Source organism: Emiliania huxleyi, assembly GCF_000372725.1.
Source record: "Emiliania huxleyi CCMP1516 unplaced genomic scaffold EMIHUscaffold_3, whole genome shotgun sequence".
In the NCBI taxonomy this organism is placed as follows: domain Eukaryota; phylum Haptophyta; order Isochrysidales; family Noelaerhabdaceae; genus Emiliania; species Emiliania huxleyi.
Window position 1 is genome coordinate 1051715 of NW_005199770.1, and position 19732 is coordinate 1071446.

Sequence of the window (19732 nt, forward strand, 5' to 3'; positions counted from 1 at the left end):
TGATCGACTTTGTCCCCCGTCCCCCATCCCTCTCATTTCAGACCCCGTACACCTCCAATATAGCTGTTCTGTTGTGCACATCCAATGCAAGCGCCCGTCTCAACTTTCATGATGATGCGACTTGCACAGGACAACTCGATCATGGACAACATCGACTACAAAGCGAAGGTCGGCTTCGTGCCGGCTGGCGACGGAGGCCGAGTCACAATCGTCCTCTCGTTTGCGTCGGAATCCCCTTCGCTCCTCGGAGCCGAGGTGCCTGTCTGTGCGCGTGTTCATCCTTTCAGCGCGATCTTCCCGTCCCAACGCCGCCGTATCGTCCCTGGCCCACAGGCGTGCGGCGCCAAGAACGCCCTCGTGAAGGACGTCCCCGCAAAGTCTGGCGCGGAGGCCTCCGACGAGAGCATCATCAAGAAAGACCTGGCCGCGGCAGAGGCGCCCGCCGCGGGCACGGTCGACTCGGGCAAGGCCAAGGCCACTTCGCTCCTCGGAGCCAAGGTGCGCGTGCGCACGCCAGGATCGTGATCAGCCCTCTCCCGCTGTACTACTCTCTTTCGCCCACAGGCTTGCGGCGTCAAGAACGACGTCAAGGACATCTCCGTGGCGACGTCTGGCACGGAGGACGTCCTCAAGAAGGACCCGGCCGCGGAAAAGGCGCCCGACGCGGGCGCGGTCGACTCGGACAAGGCCAAGGCCATGTCCATGTTCGCCTCCCACGCGCCGCGACCGACCGCCGTTTTCTGGTCCAAGTTTACGCCCCTCAAGAAGGACATCCATGCGGCAGAGTCTGGCGCGGAGGCCTCCGTTGACGAGACCGGCGCCATCAAGAACGACCCGGCGCTCAAGCCGGCCACCAAGGTCGCCACGGCCCTCAAGCCGGCGGAGGCCGGCGGCGCACCGCTGCCGTCGATCAAAACGTTTCCGGAGGAGAAGCCCGCCGCCCCGGCGGCGAGCGCCTGGCATTGTGCGCGCCGGCGTCTGCCGACCCACTCTGTGACCCCATCCCGCGTTCGACGCGTAGGGCGACGCCGACTGGAACGTTTCGACCATGGAGAAACCAGAGGAGACGGCCGCCCCGGCGGTGAGCACCTCCCAGCACCGTTCTGTGCACACACGGGTATTGCGGGGACACGCGAGTCCTACAGGCGGGCACTTACATTGACCCTGTGACCTCTCGTCTGCCGCACGGCAGGTCATCGACGAGTGGAAGACCCCCTCCCCGCTCCGCAAGATCGAGCGCAAGGGCGAGCCCAACCTGATCGACCGCTCCAAGAAGACCACCAAGAAGACCACCCCGATCGGCCGCGTCACCCCAACGGCGCCCAACCTGGTCGACTGCTCCAAGAGCACCACCCCGACCGACCCACCGACGGCCCCCAACGGCGTCACCAAAAGCGCCCCGGCTCTCACGCCAGTGGCGACCGGCGGCGCGCCGCTGCCGTCGAGCGAGGAGGTTCCGGAGGAGACGCCCGCCGCGGCGGCGAGCGCCTTGCATTCTGCGCCGTGCGTCTGCCGACCCACCCCTTGACCCACCCCGCTTTCATTGATGCGTAGGGCAACGCCGACTGGACCGTCTCGGCCAAGGAGTCTCCGCCAGCGGAGAAGCTCGCCCCGGCGGTGAGCGCCTCGCACGCTGCGGTTGTAGTTGCGGAGCCTCAACTATTGACGCACCCACCGCTTGCGCGTGCGCAGGGCATCCCCGACAGGACCACCCCGTCGAACCCGCGCCGCAAGAAGGGGCGCAAGGGCGCGTCCGCCCCGATCGTCCGCACCAAGAGCATCGCCCCGGTCGGCGGCAACAACCGGTTCGTGGCCCTGCTCGGAATGGACGGCAACGAGGGCATCCTCGGCGGCACTGGCAAGGTGCCCCGCGGCTCCACGCCGTCGACCACAGACTCGGTGCTCGCCGCCTGCATATATGCGGCCTCCTCCCCCGCTCGCCGCTCAAACCGCCAGTCTCGTGCCCTCCTGTTCAGGGCGCGACGGCCAACGTCGAGACGACCACGATCACCACGGCCGGGGGCTCTACCTCCGGCCGGTTCTCGTGGCCAAAGTCCTACAACTTGCTCCGCCTGTTTGGCATCCTCGCGCTCTGCCTCGGAGCCGCGTTTGCGCACTCCTCGTACTCTGCCACCTCGCTCCTCTCCTCGCAGCGGTACGAGTCCCCGACTTCCTTTCCCGCAGTCACAACGCCGATCGCGCCGTTCACGCCGGCATCGCCCAACGGCTTCTGCGAGGTTGGCGGCAACGACACCAGCTCGTTTGCAGCCATCGTGTCGTCGGACAGCGCGCCCGCCAGCCACCCGGTGCGTGCTCGCTTGCGCGCGTGCCTCGGAGCCGCGTTTGTGCACTCCTCGTACACTGCCACTTCCGCGCTTCTCTCCTCGCAGCGGTACGACTCCCCGTGGCCAACATCGCCTCCCGCAACCGTCGCAAAGCCGCTCACGCCGGCATCGCCCAACGGCTTCTGCGAGGTTGGCGACACCACCTCGTTTGAAGCCATCGTCTCTTCGGACAGCGCGCCCGCCAACCACCCGGTGCGCGCTTCGCGCGCGTGCTAGTATCCGCACCGCGCCAGCTCGTGACTAACAGCCCGCGCGCTGATCAGCACGGGCACGAGGACGGGCACTCGTGGGGAGCACTGATGGACGAGATCGACAAGGCGGTGGGCGAGCCGTTGCATCTGATTGGCGAGCCGCTGGCGTCCATCGAGGACGTCTACGAGAAGCGGCCGGTGAGCGCCCCTCTGGCTGCTTCTGTGTGCGAGCGTTGTACTCTGCTGATGGATCGCCTGTGTGCTTGCGTGTGTAGGGCGAGGCCGACTTGGAGACCGTCCCGGCCTCGCGCAACAGCACGGAGCGCAAGGTCGAGCCCGAGGTCGACTCTACGATCGGTCCCGTCTACAGCAACAGGACGGAGAGCGTCGCTCGGGGGCGCGACACCGTCCTGCCCGTGAACGACACGTCGCCCGAGTTGCGGCCCGCCGACGCTGGGAAGCCCGGGATGGTGCGGAAGCTGGTCGAGACTGGTCTCGGCGCAGGGGCCTCCTTGCTGCTCGGGCGAGCCGGCATGAAAATGACCGCCTCACTCGCCTCGCGCGAGAAGGCGACCGACGCCCTCGTCCGCATGAGCGCCGCCGCACTGCTCGTCGGCAAAGCGGCCGCGGCTCCTCCGCCTCCGGCTCCGCCATCTTCTTGCGACACGGCGCTGGACCTCTCCACTCAAACCTCTCCGTTGTCATCGAGCACCGTCGGCGCTCTTGAGACGTATGGCACATCCTGCGGCGGCTCAGGCAGTGAGAAGATCTTCTACGTGGAGGTGCCGGCGGGAGGTGAGCTCACGATCGGAATGACGTCCAACACGTACGACTCGAGGCACGAGACGCGATGGGGCGGGAGCTGCCCAGGCGCCAATCTCGTCGCATGCACCGACGACCCAGACACCTTGCAGCACTTGTGGATCAACACTCAGGGCTCGACTCAGACGGCGTTCTTCATCGTGGACGCATACTCGTCCGGCAGCGGCGATTTTGTACTCGCGTGGAATGTCACGCCTTTCCCGCCGCCTCCGCCGCCTCCGTCGCTTCCGCCGCTTCCGCCGCCTCTGTCCCCGTCCCCGCCCCCGCCGCCTCTGTCCCCGCCTCTGTCCCCGCCTCTGTCTCCGCCGCCGCCGCCTTCGCCGCCTTCGCCGCCGTTGCCACCCTTCCTGCCGCCGCCGCCCTCTCCGCCGCCGCCCTCTCCGCCGCCGCCGTCACCACCGCCGCCGCCGTCACCACCGCCGCCGCCATTCCCGCCTCTGTCCCCGCCTCTGTCCCCGCCTCTGTCCCCGCCGCCGCCGCCTTCGCCGCCGCCGCCGCCGTTGCCACCGTTCCTGCCACCGCCGCCCTCTCCGCCGCCGCCGTCACCACCGCCGCCGTCACCACCGCCGCCGCCGTCGCCGCCTAGGTCCCCGCCTAGGTTCCCGCCTCTGTCCCCGCCGCCGCCGCCGTCTTCGCCGCCGCCGCAGTCGCCGCCATTCCTGCCGCCGCCGCCCTCTCCGCCGCCGCCCTCTCCGTCTCCGTCGCCTTCTTCGCCTCCGCCCTCGCCGGCGCACCCGCCCAAACCTCCGCCGCCGCCGCCGCCGCCGCTGTCGCCGCCGCCCTACCCTCCGGACAAGGCACCCCTCCCGCCGCCGCCGCCCCCGCCGCCGTCGCCGCCGCCGCTGCCGCCGCCGCCCCCCCCCTCGTCACCGCCGCTGCTGCCACCGCTGCCGCCGTACCCGCCTGAGATGGCACCAACGCCGCCCCCGCCACCCCCGCCGCCCCCGCCACTGCTGCCTCCGTCGCCAATGCAGCCATTCGTCACCTCCATGATCGAAGTGGGCGGCGGCTCGTGGCAAGGGGAAGTCTCCTGGTCGCTCGCGTGCGACGGCCTCGCCGACCCCATCACGGATGGGGCACCCTACGAGGCGATGCACGCGGTGCCGCCGGGCGTTTGCACCCTCGAAATGATCGATTCGTACGGCGACGGGTGGAACGGAAACATGTGGTCAGCGCCAGGCTGGACCGATGGGACTTTCACTTTCGACTCTGGGTACTCGGGCATCGCGACCTTTGTCGTGGCTTACGCACCGCCTTCCCCTCCGCCGCCGCCGCCGCCGCCGTTGCCACTGCCGCCTTCGCCCTCGCCACCGCCCTCCCTGCCGCCGCCGCCCTTCCCGCCGTCGCCGCCGTCGCCGCCGTCGCCGCCGTCGCCGCCGTCGTCGCCGCCGTCGCCGCCGTCGCTGCCACCACTACCGCCGCTCCGGCCCAACGAAGCGTCCGCAGCGACCGAGAATGAGCTTCGCTCCTTGATTGACAAGGCTGTGAGCGAGGGCCGGGAAGCATACATCTTCGTCGCTCCTGGCGCCCACATTGTGCTCGGGTCCACGCCGTCGCCGCCGCCGCCGCCGCCGCCGCCGCCGCCGCCGTCGCCGCCGTCACCGCCGCCGCCACCATCAGCACCGGCGCCGCCGTCACCACCACCGCCGCCGTCACCACCGCCGCCGCTGCCGCCGCCACTTGCTCCCCTTGCGTGGTCCTGCCCGTTCGACGATTCGGTAAATTGCAATGGCGTCGCCGTGTGCAACGACGCCACGTACACCCAAGAGTACTTGCAGCTGACGCCCGCGTCCAACGGAAAGAACGGCTTCGTGCAACTACCATCTGCGTGGTACGCGGGATTCAGCCTGACGTTCGAGTACTTCTTCACAAGCGATTCTGGAGCTGACGGGGTGGGCATCGTGTATTGGCCGTGCCCCACCAGCGCGCCCTCGTGCGCGGATTGGAACCATGCGTGGGATAGACCTGAGAACTTCATGGGCGACACGGGCGGTCTTGCGTGGGGCCTGAGCGAGTACCAGGGAAAGTCCCGACTCGCGCACGGCGGGACGATTGACGAGGTCGCGTGGAACGATCAGTCGTATGCCGGGGCGTGGCACAGCCTAGCACTCACCTACGACGGCGCTCTGCTGAGCGGCTCGATCGACGGGACGTTGATCCATGAGAACAGCGTGTCGACCGCACCGGTCATGCACGACTGGTGCCTCGTCGTGGGTGCACGGACTGGCGGAGCCAACAACGAGCACGCAATCAGGAACCTGCAGATAAACGCAGGGGACGGCCCTCCAGCACCCCCCTCGTCACCGCCGTCGCCGCCGCCACCCCCCTCGTCCCCGCCGTCGCCGCCGTCACCCCCCTCGTCCCCGTCGCCGCCCTCATGGGAGTCTTGGAACGTCGTCATGTCTGAAAAAATCGTGCAGGCAACGGGTGCCGCTAGCAACTCCGATCTCACCGCCAACCTCGCTTTCTATACGGCGGCGCGCACGAGCGTGCAGACCATCAGCTCCAGCTTTGGCACATACTCCCTGGCACACAATCAAGACTTCAACAAGGCCAGCACGCTGTGGCACAACGATGGACGCGGCAATGAGTGGTATCCCTTCTTCGGCAAGAGCTCTCTTCCCAGCGGCGATGACCTAACGGGCTCAGGCTCTGTGTACGACATGGTAGGTCACCCCTCTAGCAGCACCACCCATGCGGCTGTTTGCCGCTGGACGGCCCCAGCGGCGGGACAGTACTCTCTCGACTTCGTGGGCGTGCTCCGCCGCACCGAGTGCGGCGACTCCCTCCGACTCACCGTCCACGACAGCAGCGGTGCGGTCCTCTTCGAGCAGACGAGCGGGCCTCCATACGACCCATTGCCCACGCCAACCACCAATGTGGTCATCGACTCGCCATTAATGCTCGCGGCGGGCGACCATGTTTACTTTGCTCTCGATAATGTCGGCTCCTACAGTTGTGATGCGGGCGTGATCCGTTGGAGGCTCACTCTGGTGGCTCTGCCGCCACCACCGCCACCACCAACGAGGCTGCCTGCATCGTCCCCGCCTCGACCGCCCTCGTCTCCGCCCCCCTCGTTTCCGCCGCTGGCACCGATCTCTCACTGCTTCAAGCGTGACGGCCACTGCGCTAGCGGCTGGATAGGCCCCAACTTCAATCAGCCAAGCGTGGGCTTTTGTGCAGAACAGTGCAGGGGCCGAGCCGGTTGCGGCTTCTTCGCCTACAATCCCACAAGCGCGAACTGTGCCGTCTACTTGTTGGAGGATGGGTGCCCTGACGATGGTAGGTACATGGATCACACCACATACTACCTCGACTGCCCTGCGCCATCCCTTCCGCCGCCACCGTCGCCGCCCTCATCGCCAGAAGCTGGCCGCCGCGCCGCCGAAGTGCTCGACTCGTCGCTGGAATGCAGCGGCAACATCTCACTCGTTGTTCGCAGCGAAGGAGTCGGCGCGACTCTCGACGGCCAGGGTCGGTCGCGGCTCTTTTCCCTCTCTGGCGGCTGCAGCCTCACGCTCCAAGGACTAATGCTCGTCAACGGCTACTCCGAGGGAGACGGCGGCGCCATTCGAGGGTCGGGTGCGGGCTCCCTCAAGCTGGCCGACACGAGCATCAAGGATAGCGAGTCCGAAGGATTCGGCGGTGGCATCGCCATGACCGATAGCGGAGATGTCGAGCTCCACAAGTCCACCACGTCGGGTTGCCGCGCGCGGGGCGACGGCGGCGGCATCTCAATCCGGCAAGGCGGCGCGCTTGCACTTACCGACAGCAGTGTTACCCAATGCTCGGTGGAGGGAGGCGGTGGCGGCATCGCCCTGGCCGACAGCGGAGATCTGTCGTTGACTGACAGTGCCGTGAGCAACAGCACGGCCGCGAAACGCGGCGGAGGAATCCAATTCGAGAGCAGCGGGAGCATCGCAACTTTCCTGCGGTCTACTCTGAACGACAATCAGGCGGAGTCGGCCTCAGCCCTCTACTACAGCGGCTCCACGTCCACGCAGGGCTCGGTGGACGACTCGCGCTTCGTCGGCAACATCGCCAAGAACGCCGTGGGCAACATCGCCAAGAACGCCGTCACCATCACCGCGGCCTCCGAGATCTCATGGCACCCGTGCGCGTTGGGCGAGTACATGCCCATTCGTGGCGAGTTCGAGGGCGACGTGCGCGGCTGCAACGTCTGTCCTGAGCGATACTTTGGAAACGCCACCGATCTTGAAACCGCTGCGTGCAGCGGCATTTGTCCGCTCGGCCATTTCTGCGAGCAGGGAAGCGCGCTGCCTGTGCCCTGCCCGCCTGGGACACGCATGCCTCTGTTTGGAGCGTCAAGGCTCGAGGATTGCCTCACGTGCCCGCGCGGACAGTACCAGTCGGAGAGCGGGAAGGCGATCTGCACCGCCTGCCCTGACGGAACCTACTCCGCCAACACCGGGAGCTCAGACTGTAAGGACTGCGAGCCGGGCGGCTTCTGCGAGGTGGAGGACGGGAGCATGGTGCGGCAGGCATGTCCGGCGGGCAGGTACAATCCGGAAAGCCGCTCCACCTCAATTGAATCGTGCCTTCTCTGCCCTGCCGGCACCTCGAGCTCTGTCGCCGGGGCGACCAGCAACGCTACTTGTGTGCCTTGTCGCGCCGGCAGCATCGCGTTTGGGGTTGGCAACGAAGCCTGCCAGCGGTGCCCACAGGGCTCCTACCAGAGCGCGACCGGCGCGACCAGCTGCATCGATTGCCGACCCGGCCGCTTTTGCCCCGCGGGCGCGACGCTCGAGCTGGCGGCAACGTGCGATCCGGGCACGTATGCCAACGTGACGGACGACGACGGCGATCCCGACTGCTTCGACTGCCCGGTGGGATCGTCGTGCGGCGGCGGCGCGGCGCCGCCGGCGGAATGCTCGCCCGGCTCCGTCGCCGTCACCCCTGGACTCTCGAAGTGCGAGCGTTGTGAGCCCGGATCCTCTTCCGACGCCGGCAGCAACTCATGCAGCGAGTGTCTTGCCGGCACTTACGCCGCCAACTCTGGCCAGGGCGAATGCACTCGCTGTCCTCATCCCCTCAGTAGTGGGAGCAGCGCTGTCAACTGCTCCATCTGCAAGGAGGACTTCTATTTGAAGAACGTCGATGTGCGCGCTCAGATATTAAACAACCCGACCGATTACTGCAAGTCTTGTCCGCCAAACGCCCAGTGCCCGGCCGGCACCACTCTCGAGTCCCTCGTCGTCCCGGCCGGCTACTGGCGCGCCAGCTTCTCCTCCGCCGTGCTGACGGCGTGCCGCGCCTTTGGCGGGGGCGACAAGGCCGGCGAGGCGCGGTGCGCCGGCAACGAGCGCGGAGCCAAGCAGGCGTCTCGCCGTTTGGAGGCGGCGGGCTCGGACGAGTACTGCGCTTCGGACTTCACCGGCCCCGAGTGCCAGCTCTGCGCCGCGGAGGATCACTACCTCGTCGACGGCGACGAGTGCAAAGAGTGCGGAGCGCGCGGCGCCGCTGCGGGTCGCATCGCCGGCCTCGGCCTCGGCCTCTGCGTCGCTTGCAGTCTCGCAGCTTGGGCCTACAGCATGACGGCCTGGCGGGAGAAGCGCTTCATCGGCCCTATCCTCCGCTTTGCAGACCGCTCCGTCAAGTACTACGTCGGGGGCGGAATGACGGCCAAGGTCAAGATCTTGTTTGGCTTCTACCAGATCAGCACCGTGTTGTCCTCCACCTACTCCGCGCGGCTGCCGGAGGAGTACACTGGCTGGACCGACCGGCTGGCCAATGTGATCTCCATCGACTGGTCTGGCTTCTTCTTGCCGGAGCAGTGCCTCGGCTATGGTATGCGACTCCTCGTCAGCGCTCTCTCGCCCGTCGTCCTCATCGCCCTGCTCATGGGAACGGGAATCGCCCTGCGGCTCCACAGCTGGCGAACCGCGCCGCCACCGCGCCCAACGGAAGCATCGGGATCGGGACCGGGAGCCGACACCGGACTCGTGGAGGCATCGATGTCGATGGTTGAGGCACCGACGACGTCGGTGATGTCGGCGATGTCGGCGATCGCTGAAGCGATAGACACAGACGAGTCAACGGTATCTGCATCGCACGCGAGGCCGTGGTATGCAGAGGCGGCCCTCGGCCTGCTCGACCTCACGCCGGCCGGCCTTGTGCTCATCTTCTGCTTCGTGCCCTCCATTAGCGCCTCCATCTTTCGCTCGTGGTCGTGTCAGGCGCCTGCCGATGACTGCCGTTGCTCACCCTACCCCTCAGACCCCACCCCTCAGGCAACGTGCTGCTGATAGGCCTACACCATCTCTCCGCCAAACGAGCCCCTGGAGCAGGTCTCCTACATGCGGCAGGACGCGAGCGTCGAGTGCGGCACCGAGGATCACGAGTCCATCACCGACCTCGCCATCGGTTTCATCGTCGTCTGGCCCGTCGGCTCGCTTGTCCTCTTCACGTCGCTCCTCGCCGCCTGCTACAAGCCGCTGCAGGCCAAGTCGCCGAATGCTCTGACGCGGGCCACCGCTTTCCTCCACTGGGAGTACAAGAAGACCTGGTGCTGGTGGGAGGCGGTCGAGCTGGCGCGCAAGCTCGTGCTGACGGGCTTCGTGCTGCTGATCCCGGAGAAGAACGCATTCCTTCGCCTCGTGGTGGCGACCCTGATCTGCTCGTGCTACGCCGTCGTGCTTGCCGTCGTGCAGCCGTACAAGCGGGTCGAGGACAACGTCCTCGCCGTCGCCACGAGCCTCGTGCTCCTCCTCCTCTTCCTCGGCACCAACTGGACCACCATCTTCCTCGGAATCGAGGAGCGGTACCAGGGAGCCGACCCCGCCGATGTCCTCGGCTTCCGCAGCCTCAATGTGATTGTCGACTCGATGATCATCCTCGTTGCAGTCGCGCTCGCCTTCTTCCTCGTCGGCGCCATCGTCGGCGCCCGTCGCGTCGCTAAGGTCCCCACGATCCGACTCGTCTCGACCAAGCAGCCCCCCCAGCTGAGCCTCGCGATGGGCCTCACGTGGCACCTCTTCAACAGCCACATCTGGTGAGTCATGGAGGGAGAAGAGGGAACGAAAACAGCCGGCGTGACCCCCGCCCCTTGCCCAAAACGAATAGGTCGACCGGTCAAGACGCCGTCAAGGTAATCAAGAATGAGCTTAAGCTCTTGATCCCCGGCATCAAGATTTTCCTCGATGTGGATGATTTGAAGGACATCGGGTCGCTGGAGGATTATGTTGACCGCACGCAGGTCATGCTCTTCTTCCTGTCAAAGGGCTACTTCCGCTCGAAGGCACTCCCCCAGCCCCTCCCTTTCCGAGAGTGCCTCGCTGTGTCGCCCACGACTACTCGTGCGCTCCTTGCCTGCAGAACTGCCTGCGCGAGATTCGGACGTCGCTCGAGAAGAGCAAGCCGCTCGTCCTCGTGCAAGAGGCGGACCCGGCCAAGGGCGGCGGGACGCTGCAGGCGCTCCCCGCCCGACCCCTGCTCGATGACCCTGCGGGGATTGCTCTCGCCACACACGGCGCTGAGGGGCGGTGTCGCCGCCGCCGCCGCACGCCAGCACTCACTCACGCACACCGTCGCTGCACGACTGCAGGAGTTGCGAGCACAGTGCCCGGAGGGCCTCCAGCCGGAGATCTTTGACAGAGGGTGGGCGCAGACGACGTGGCACCGCATCGACGAGTATCAGCGTGTCTCGCTTAAGATCATCTCCGAGGTGCAGCCACGGACAACTCCCTGCAGCTGTTCTGCCGTCGCCTCGACCTTGACCGCCGCCCCCTCGCACCTACCCTCAGGCGCTCCTCCTCTGCTCGCCACACTACATGAACCTGACCTCCCTCCCGCTCTTCATCCCGGGCGAGGTCCAGGGCCAGCCGATCTCCTTCTCCAAGTCCGTCGTGCTCTGGGCCTCGCCGTTCGATGAGGGCGCAGACGAGCTGGCCACCGAGCTCGCCACCAATTTCTCCGGTCTCACCGTCTCCACCGCCGAGGAGGCGGGCGACGCCACGCACATGCTTCTCAAGAAGGCATCCCAAAGAACAAAAGTGTAGTGCTAGATGGTGACGCATCTTTAATTTGTTTGTTGTTTTCAATATTCAAATCATCTCAGAACAAACACGCACATCCCAGCGCGGCGGAATAAATATAAAATATAAAATAATAAATTATGATCATAAATTATGAAGCACGGCATCGTGCACGGGGAGCAGCGCAACCGAGAGAGAGAGAGAGAGAGAGAGAGAGAGAGAGAGAGAGAGAGAGAGAGAGAGAGAGTAGTGGAGGAGGAGCGCGCCCCCTCTGCACCTCCGCCTCCCTTCCCTCGGGGTGCCGCCTTCCCACGAGCGATAGACTGGCGCGAGCGCCGAGGGCGAGCCGCTTGTCTGGGCAGGCGGGGGGGCCGCGGCCGCCGCGTCGCCGCCCCGCGCGGTGGCGATGGCACTCTGCCGCTGCATATGCGCGCCATTGGCAGGAAGGGCGACGTCAGCGAGGGCAGCGGAGAGAACGGCAGCGGAGTGGGACAGAGGGTAGCAGAGGCGAGGATTGTGGCAGCTGGGTTGATTTTTTTTTGATCAACACTTTTTCGTTTTCGGCGAGCATGAGCCAGGCCGGCCCTCCCAGCCCGCACAAGGCCGCGCTGATCATCCTCAACGACGCCACGCGCGCCGAGGAGGCGGGCGACGCTCCTACTGCGCTCTCGCTTTACGAGTCTGGCGTGCAGGCGCTGCTCGCCTCCATCAGGTGCGAGGTCGACGCGGGCGTCGCGCAGAGCATGCGGAGCAAAGCGGCAGAATGTCTCGAGCGCGCCGAGGCGCTCAAGCGCCGCGCCGGCCCTTCGAGAAGCAACAGCACGCGCACGCTGCAGCGGAGGCCGGCGCCGCTGCCTCCGAGGCCGGCGCCGCTGCCTCGGAGGGGAGGTGGCGGCCCTTCGGCGTCGCTGCCGGGTCCTTCGGCGGCGCGGCCCGTGGAGAAGGGGTCCGACGAGGCCGCAGCAGCGGTGGAGGGCGCCATCTTGAGCGAGAAGCCGGATGTGAGGTGGGACGACGTGGCGGGGCTCGCGGCTCTAGAAAGCGCAACACCGTCGTATTCTCCGGCAAGCGCCCGAGGAGACGCATGCTCAGTTGTCATGGACTCGCGTCCCTCCCACCCGCTCGACGCGGCAGGCTGCCACCGCACGAGACCACTCCCCCTCAGCTCGCAGCGTCCACACTCTCTAGGCTGGCGGACGCCAAGGCGGCGCTGCACGAGGCAGCGGTGCTGCCGATCCGGTTCCCCGACCTGTTCACTGGCGCGCGGCAGCCGTGGCGCGGCGTGCTGCTCTACGGCCCCTCGCCCGGCGGGCGGCTCGGACCCCGGTGCCGGCCTTCCCGGAGTTTTCCTCGGAAGCTTCCCGTAGGCCCTCCTGGGACGGGAAAGTCACATCTCGCCAAGGCGGTCGCTACGGAGGTGGCCGCGACCTTCTTCTCCGTCTCCTCCTCGGACTTGGTGTCCAAGTGGGTGGGCGAGAGCGAGAAGCAGGTGCGAGCGCTCTTCGAGTCGGCGGAGCGGCGGAAGCCCGCCATCATCTTCATCGACGAGGTGGACGCGCTCGCCTCTGCTCGCAGCGAAAACGAGGCCGAGGCGTCGCGCCGGCTGAAGAACGAGCTGCTTGTGCGGATGAGCGGGGTGGGGCAGGGCGTGCTCGTGCTGGGCGCGACCAACGTGCCGTGGGAGATCCGCCCTAGACGCCGCAAGATCGCTGCGGGATCGCACCCTCTGCGGTTCACCTCGGCTTCTCTGGGGGGAGAGGGGGGGTGAAGCCGTGCTTCTTAACCTCGGCGAACCTCGGCGAACCTCGGCTAACCTCGCGGAGGTCGCCTCTCCCAGGAGCTAGACCCGGCCGTGCGGCGGCGGTTCGAGCGGCGGGTGTATGTCCCTCTGCCCGACGAGGAGGCGCGGCTCGCCCCTCGTCTCGCTCTTGCACACGCGCAGCCTCACCGTGCTTGACACGTCTGTCACACACGCCCCTCCCCTCTCCATGACACGTCACCACCACCGCAATGTCGCCTCCGTGACACGTCCGCGACACGTCCGCGGACACACGCGCGGCTGCCGCTCTCCACGCTCCACTTCCGGCCAGAACCCGCTCATGACGCTGCATCGAAGCTTCTCGGAACCTCCCTGAGCCTCCCCTGAGCCTGCACTGACCCTTCGTCCCTCCCCACAGGCGCGGCTCACGCTGCTCAAGCTGCACCTCGGCAGCACGCCCCACAGCTTGAGCGAGCAGCAGCTGCGCGCCCTCTCGCGGCGCCGCCAGCCCTTGCCTGCGAAAGCCCCGTCGGCCAACGAGCTCACTCACTAGTCATGGATGACTCAGGCGCACCGCCGGACTCTCCGGCGCAGACCTGTCCGTGCTGGTCCGCGACGTGCTGGCTGCGCCGCCGCGGGAGCGGCGGACAGCGTCTCTCCACGGCTGTGCGTGTGTGTGAACAGGTCCGCGACGCGCTGATGGCGCCGCTGCGCGAGCTGCAGAGCGCGACACACTTCCGCCAGCTCACCGACGGCTGCTGGGCGCCGTGCAAGCCGAGCGAGCGCGGCGCCAAGAAGCTGTCGTTGCTCGAGGTGCCTGCGCAGGCGCTGCGCACGCCTCCGGTGACGCACGCGCACTTTGACGCCGCCGTCGAGAGGTGCCGCGCCCCGCCCGCGGGCACCGGACTCTTGCACCTTCAGCGCCGTGGATGCGGGGTGCGGCCGCCCCGACTCCAGCACCTGCCTTGCCCAACCCCTCTCCTTGCCTTGCTCAGGTGTCGCCCCACCGTGGCGCAGAGTGAGCTTGCCAGACACGAGCAGTTCACACGAGAGTTCGGAGCCGGCAACGCGGTGTGATGTGGTGCGTGGCACTTTCTGTGACGTGTGTGAGGGGGACACTCCGGGCGCAGCCGTCACCGTTATGTTCGCGCAACGCGCACGGCGCAAAAGGTCCACAAAGCGCGCGAGTGACGAGTGCGCCCCCCCGATGTGTTGGTGAGTTTACGGATATACAGATCAGTACGCATACGGCGTGACCTTTCGCTTGTGACTAAAGCCGTACCTGACTACTCGCGCGGAGCTCGGTGAGACCGGGCGGTGTCTTTTTGTGTGTCGTGTCACGCGCGCACCCGCGTGTTGCGTTCTCTCGCGTCAAGGGGTCGAAAGGTGGGCACTCGAGTTGCGACACCCAGGGACATTTGTTACGTAACAGGTTTCATCAAGAACACGGCGGCGGGCGATGCATCGAACACAATTCTAGCCGAACGCATTCAATTCACGACAGCCGTGCGCGGCATATGTCTGGTATCGACTACCCACCATTCTCCATGACGACCGTCTTCAGGTCGCCGCCGATAACGCCGGTTGCGGACGAGGAGGTGGCCGAAGCGGTGGAGCAAACGACTAGGTCCGCGGTGTCGGCCTCACTCCTCCGCGCATGCGCCCTCTGCAGGTGCTCGATGGCCGAAACGCTCGTGCTGGCAAGGGCAAAGCAGGCGAGGAGCAAAAATGCGCCGGAGAAGTCGCTCACGGTGAAGGTGGCGGCATCACCCGCATCTGCATAGTCCCTGCACACAGATATGGGCGGGCGCAGCGATGCCTCCCAAGACCGCATGACCTTCTGAGCGTGGTAGACTACGGGCTGCTTTACGCTCTCCGCGATGGGGAAGCCAGTCTGGACAGTGTGCACGGGACGACCGACGGCGGCCAACGAGCAGTATCGGGTGGATGCGGCGTGCAGCACATGCAAGTCCTCAATGTCGGTGACAATCGCGTTGCAATCGCCCAACAGCAGCGCGTCAAAGGCGGAGTTCCGCTGGTGGAAGCCGGGAAGGATCTCCATGCTCGGATAGGCGTCCACCAGAAAGGCATGGATGTAGTCCGGGGCGCAAAAGACGTGGTGCCGTGATATGGCCTCCTCGATGTCACTGACGGGCGTACTTTGCGCGTCGATGATGAGGAAGGCGGCGACGGATGCGGTGTATCCGGTGCCGACGACGAAGAGGAAGAAGGTGAGGCCGAGACCGGTGAGTCGACTGCTCAGGCGCATCCCGCCCTGGTGGCTTAAGTCGCCGCCCAGGACGCCCATGGCGCCGAGCCATGCTGCGCGGCCTGAAAGGACGGGCAACGAGCCCGTCTCAAAATCGCGGCCGGCGGCGGACCGATCCTGGGCCGCGAGGAGGAAGGAGGCGCCGATCGCTGCGACAAAAATTAGCACCCACAGTCTGAGTGTGAAGGGCGCGAGCACTGCGCTGACGTGGCTGCTGATGGATTTGTCGTTGCGTGCGTGGGCTGTCTGGACGATAAGATAGTAATTCGTGGGGCGGACCGCGTGGAAGCTCGCAAGAGCGGAGCGTTCCAACGACATGATAAACTCGCCTAGGCACAGGTCGACATAGCCCAAGCCAGCATAGAAGACGCACTCGGTGAAGGCGGAGCGGACTTTGCTGTAGTTGCTCTTTGATGTGGCAAATGCGGCCGCGTTGCGCCGCACAGGCTCTGGGATGTCAGCCTCGGCGGTGATGTTGATGACGGCGCCGCTGCTCGTCGAGATCTGGTCCAGCAGCCTCGGAAATGGTCCGTGCCACTGCTCGTCGCGGTGGTCGCTACCTCCCAGCGGGTGGAAGGCGCCAATCCATCCTCCGCTGTTGTGACGGTACATGACTCGGAGGACCGCGTCTTGAAGGGCAACCTCGAGGTGCTGCAACGACTGTGTATAGTAGTCAATCTCACCGCACGCCGCGTAGCTGTAGGCAATACCGTGCTCACCAGTCATGTGCAGCACGGAGCACTCATCCCTCTTGACGTAGCACCAAGAGCGGCTGCAGTGTTTGTAGTCAGAGCAGTATGAAGGTCGCGGAGCCACGGTGTCGCAGAGCGCACGCTGGTTGGCGCATTTGGACAAGTCGACATCGTGCGGCGCACAGCCAAGGCCATACGTGGATGAGGAGAGCAGTGAGCGCAGGCGCTCAGACGCGTGAGTGGTGAGGCAGGGGCAGCTATCCGGGCCCATGTACAGGGCCCGGATAGAAAATCGGTGCCATTTCTGTTTCACAAATAAATAAATAAAACGGAGACCTCTAGGCTAGGGATCGGCCTTCCCCGACGCGGATCTTGCCACAAAGGACGCGAGGCTGCCCGGAGAGATTCGTGCCGGCAGCAGACAGGGTGAGACAACGACGGGATGCGATCCGAGAAGCCGAGAGGGATCAAGAGGCCACGGTGGTGGGCGAGAAGGCGGTCCTGGCGGAACTTAGGGCGATCGGTCTGTCGGTCGCGGACAGCACCGGCGTGCTCAGGCCAGTACAGGCACGAGAGGTGCGGGGCCTGGCTAAACGACTGGTGGGCTCGACGGACCTTCTTGGACAGGTTTTCCGGTGGGAGGGGGAGGACTACCTCGTCAACGACATCGCACCGGGGCCGACACAGGCGGGGGGACAGGCGATGAAGGCGTACGCCTGCTGTGTGAAGAGGCGGGTGGCATCGGCGGGCCCGCTGTCTGAACACAACTCGGCCTTTGATATCCGGTCGGTGCGGGCCCGAATCGAGGAGGACCGGTCGAGGGGGGAGGCGACGCGGTTACTGGGCAGTCTACGACCCGTCGCGGAGCGACGGGAAGGAGAGGCGGGGCCGTCGGGGAATCCGGGTCCTGCCCCCCCCCCCTCCCGTGGGGAGACGAGAGCTAGGCCCTCCCCCACGAACGGGGTGGACGGCCGACGCGTGGAACCACGGCTGGAATGGCCGCAGGGGCAGGGGGCATCCCCCGAGACCCCGCCCCAAGAGCTGCGGCGGCCGACGCCGCCACCAGGCCCGCCCCCGCCACCACCGCCTCCGCCCCCGCCGCTGGAGCGACCGCTGGGTCGAGGAGCCGCCCCTGAGGTCCCACACCAGGCGGTGCGGCCGCCAGTGCCGCCATCGTTTCCGCCACCCGCACTGCCACTTCCGCCCCCACCACTGGAACGGCTGCAGGGTCGTGGGGCCGCCCCAGCGGCTCCATACCAGGCGTTTTGGCCGCGAGGGCCGCCACCGTGCCCGCCGCCCCTGCCACCGCCTCCACCCCCGCCACCGGCGGGGCCGCCGCCGTATGGACCCGCTCGGAATAACCTGGGGGGCCCGGGACCGCCCCGCCGGAGGCTGGTGTGCCCGGGAGGAGGAGATGGGGGAGGGGAGTCGCTGCAATACGATAACGGACCCGCCGGCGAACCGGAGGGCCGTGGCCGGAGGGCCCCGGGGGGGGCTTGGGGTCAACTTTCGGAGGAGGTGAGAGTCGAGCTGACTCGGCCTCTGCGAGTGGAACCGGGCCGTGTGAGCCCACCAGGGGTAGACCCGTCGCGGCGTTGGATAGACCGCCGTGACTCACGACAAAAGGGACCGCGCCTTCCCGAGTTTAGTGAGGAGCAGGATGAAGGGGAGGGCGAGCCGAGGACGATAGAGAGGCCACGGGCGCGGGCGCGACTCGCTGACCGGGGAGAGCCGGCCCGACCTCCCGGAGAGGAGTGGCGACGAGTGATGCCGCCGCCCTCACCCGGGGAGTCGGGCGTGGGATCGCCGGAGGCGGAGTCAACAGGATCAGGCAGAGAAGACGAGACGGCGGCGGGGCCGCAGCCGAAAAAGGCTAGGAGGGGAGGTCGGGCCCCGCGCCCGTCGCACAACTATCGGGATGCGGCCAGGAGGAAGGACCGAGAGGTGGGGGAAGACGCCCCGGAGTGAAAGTTGGGAGACCTCGAAGAGGGGCCCGGTGTGGTGAGGTGCCGGGTGTGGATGGGCGTCGAGTCCGTGTCGAGTGTTTACTAGCTCCGAGTAGAGGGGGCGTTCTGCTGCTAGGGGAAACCTGGAGCGCGGAGCTAACCCTCGGAGACCCGTGTTTACTTTACAGCCCTTGCCCTGCGAACGCGCACCCCCCCTAGCTAGGGGTCAGGGCTCTCTAGCCCGTAGCCCGATCCCGATCATCCGGCCCGCTGGGTGCGCTTCTGAGCTCCCCGGCCCTGGATGTGAGGTTAATGACTGCACTCCAAAGTGCTCCAAGTGCTACTAGGAGATGGGTAAAAAGGAACAGGTCTGTTTCACACATCGCCGTGCGTTTCTTAAATTCATTTCTTGTCAAGGTCTCTCTCCAGAGCATATTTTTCTCGTGTACGTATGCAAGGCCCACGGCGTGCCCCACGGACCGCATGACCACATATTGACAGTCACCTCCCTCTCTCACATGCTCGACCCGCCGGGCCCACATCATTCATCTCCACAGCCCAAGTTCAGCGCGCCCTCACGTTCCTCGAGAAAGCCCCGCCCGCCTCGCTTTTGGCGCGGGCGGCCGGGGCCTCAACCAAGCGCGCGCAGCTACTCCGACCCGCCGGCCCCATGCAGCACATCCACCGCACGCCCACAGGGTCAACTGAGAAGAGCAAGTCACAGACAGAACACAGCAGCGTCAAAACAGCCCACCAGGCCCGCCGGGGTAGTTTGGCGGCAAGCCGCCGCTCGGCGGGATGCGCGGGGCGCCGGGCTGGTCGCGCTCCACCGGGATTGGGATCGCCTGCTCCTGCATCCGCTGCTGCGGCGACTTGGTCGGGATGAGCATCCCGCCTGCGAGGCGGAGCAGAGGGGCGGGGCGGGTGGGAGGGGGCGGGCCCGTGCACAAGGGAGTGCACAGGGGACGCGGCGCGTCAGCGCGACCACGAGGCGCGGCACGAATACGGTGGCGTGGATGCCGATGGCGCACCGCTGAGAGCGCGTCCTCTCGAGCGCTGGCTTGCGCGTGTTTCGCATGCTACAGGGGGGCCGCGCGCCAGAGCAGCAGACAGACGCGACGATGAGGTCGCAGCAGACCATCGGCGCCTCGCAGTCGTAGGAGGACTCGCACTGCTGCGGCGCCGAGACCGACTCGAAGGGGTTGAAGAACCGGCCCCGCTTCTCCTCCTCCCTCCCGCGCCGCAGCTCCGCCAGCTCCCTCGCCTATGGGGGTCACCGGGCGAGGGTGTCGAGGGGGAGAGCGAGGGGAGGGGGCGAGTGTGTGGCGAGCGACAGGGGCGACAGGGGTCGGCGGGGGGGGGGGGGGGGGTCCGCCGGGGGGGGGGGTCCGCCCCCCTTTGGAAGATTCTCCTCCCTTTCCCTTGGGGGGGGGTTCATTGGAATTTCAAACATCCTCGGTTGGCCCGGGGGGCGGGGGCTACCCCGCAAAAAAAAAGAAGAAGGGGCGGCGGCCGGGGCGGCCTCCTCGCTTTGGCTCCCGGCGGGGCGGCCCCCCGGGAAGGAGCTCAAACCCCCCAGCTTTTGGATGGCTGGGCCGGGGGCAAGCACCCCCGCCAACCTGGGGGCGAAGTCCAACCGGCCCACCGCGGGAAACTGGGGAGGAAGGGTTTGGGGGGGGGTAAAGGGGGAAGGGGGGAAAGGGTTAAAAGGGGG

The 19732-nt window shown here is 66.7% G+C and overlaps 3 protein-coding genes across 3 annotated transcripts in view; 2 read left to right on the top strand and 1 right to left on the bottom strand.

Moving 5' to 3' along the window:
- EMIHUDRAFT_195332 (hypothetical protein) overlaps positions 1–5626 on the top strand; it is a gene marked incomplete at both ends in the record, with an annotated part of 10381 nt that extends 4755 nt beyond the window's left edge. Inside the window, 14 exons of the mRNA XM_005775276.1 lie at positions 130–255; positions 334–498; positions 565–993; positions 1022–1081; positions 1193–1453; positions 1555–1617; positions 1693–1899; positions 1977–2537; positions 2609–2734; positions 2812–3546; positions 4333–4596; positions 4840–4893; positions 5128–5572; positions 5613–5626. Of these exons, the coding sequence (XP_005775333.1) occupies positions 130–255; positions 334–498; positions 565–993; positions 1022–1081; positions 1193–1453; positions 1555–1617; positions 1693–1899; positions 1977–2537; positions 2609–2734; positions 2812–3546; positions 4333–4596; positions 4840–4893; positions 5128–5572; positions 5613–5626 (3510 nt within the window). The remainder of the gene's footprint in view (positions 1–129; positions 256–333; positions 499–564; positions 994–1021; positions 1082–1192; positions 1454–1554; positions 1618–1692; positions 1900–1976; positions 2538–2608; positions 2735–2811; positions 3547–4332; positions 4597–4839; positions 4894–5127; positions 5573–5612) is intronic.
- A 6152-nt stretch (positions 5627–11778) lies between these two features.
- VPS4 (vacuolar protein sorting protein 4) lies at positions 11779–14359 on the top strand (the record flags this gene model as incomplete). Its single annotated transcript, XM_005775277.1, has 6 exons — positions 11779–11868; positions 11955–12358; positions 12541–13083; positions 13680–13719; positions 13796–13989; positions 14107–14359. 6 exons carry the CDS (start codon positions 11779–11781, stop codon positions 14186–14188), a joined length of 1353 nt encoding a protein of 450 aa, XP_005775334.1. The 3' UTR covers positions 14189–14359.
- Positions 14360–18413: 4054 nt separating this feature from the next.
- On the bottom strand, positions 18414–19282 carry EMIHUDRAFT_432075 (hypothetical protein; the record flags this gene model as incomplete). The annotated part of the gene is made up of 2 exons (XM_005775278.1): positions 18414–18913; positions 19102–19282. Coding segments are annotated over 2 exons (358 nt in total), but the record flags the coding sequence as incomplete, so codon positions are not given.
- Positions 19283–19732: the final 450 nt, after the last annotated feature.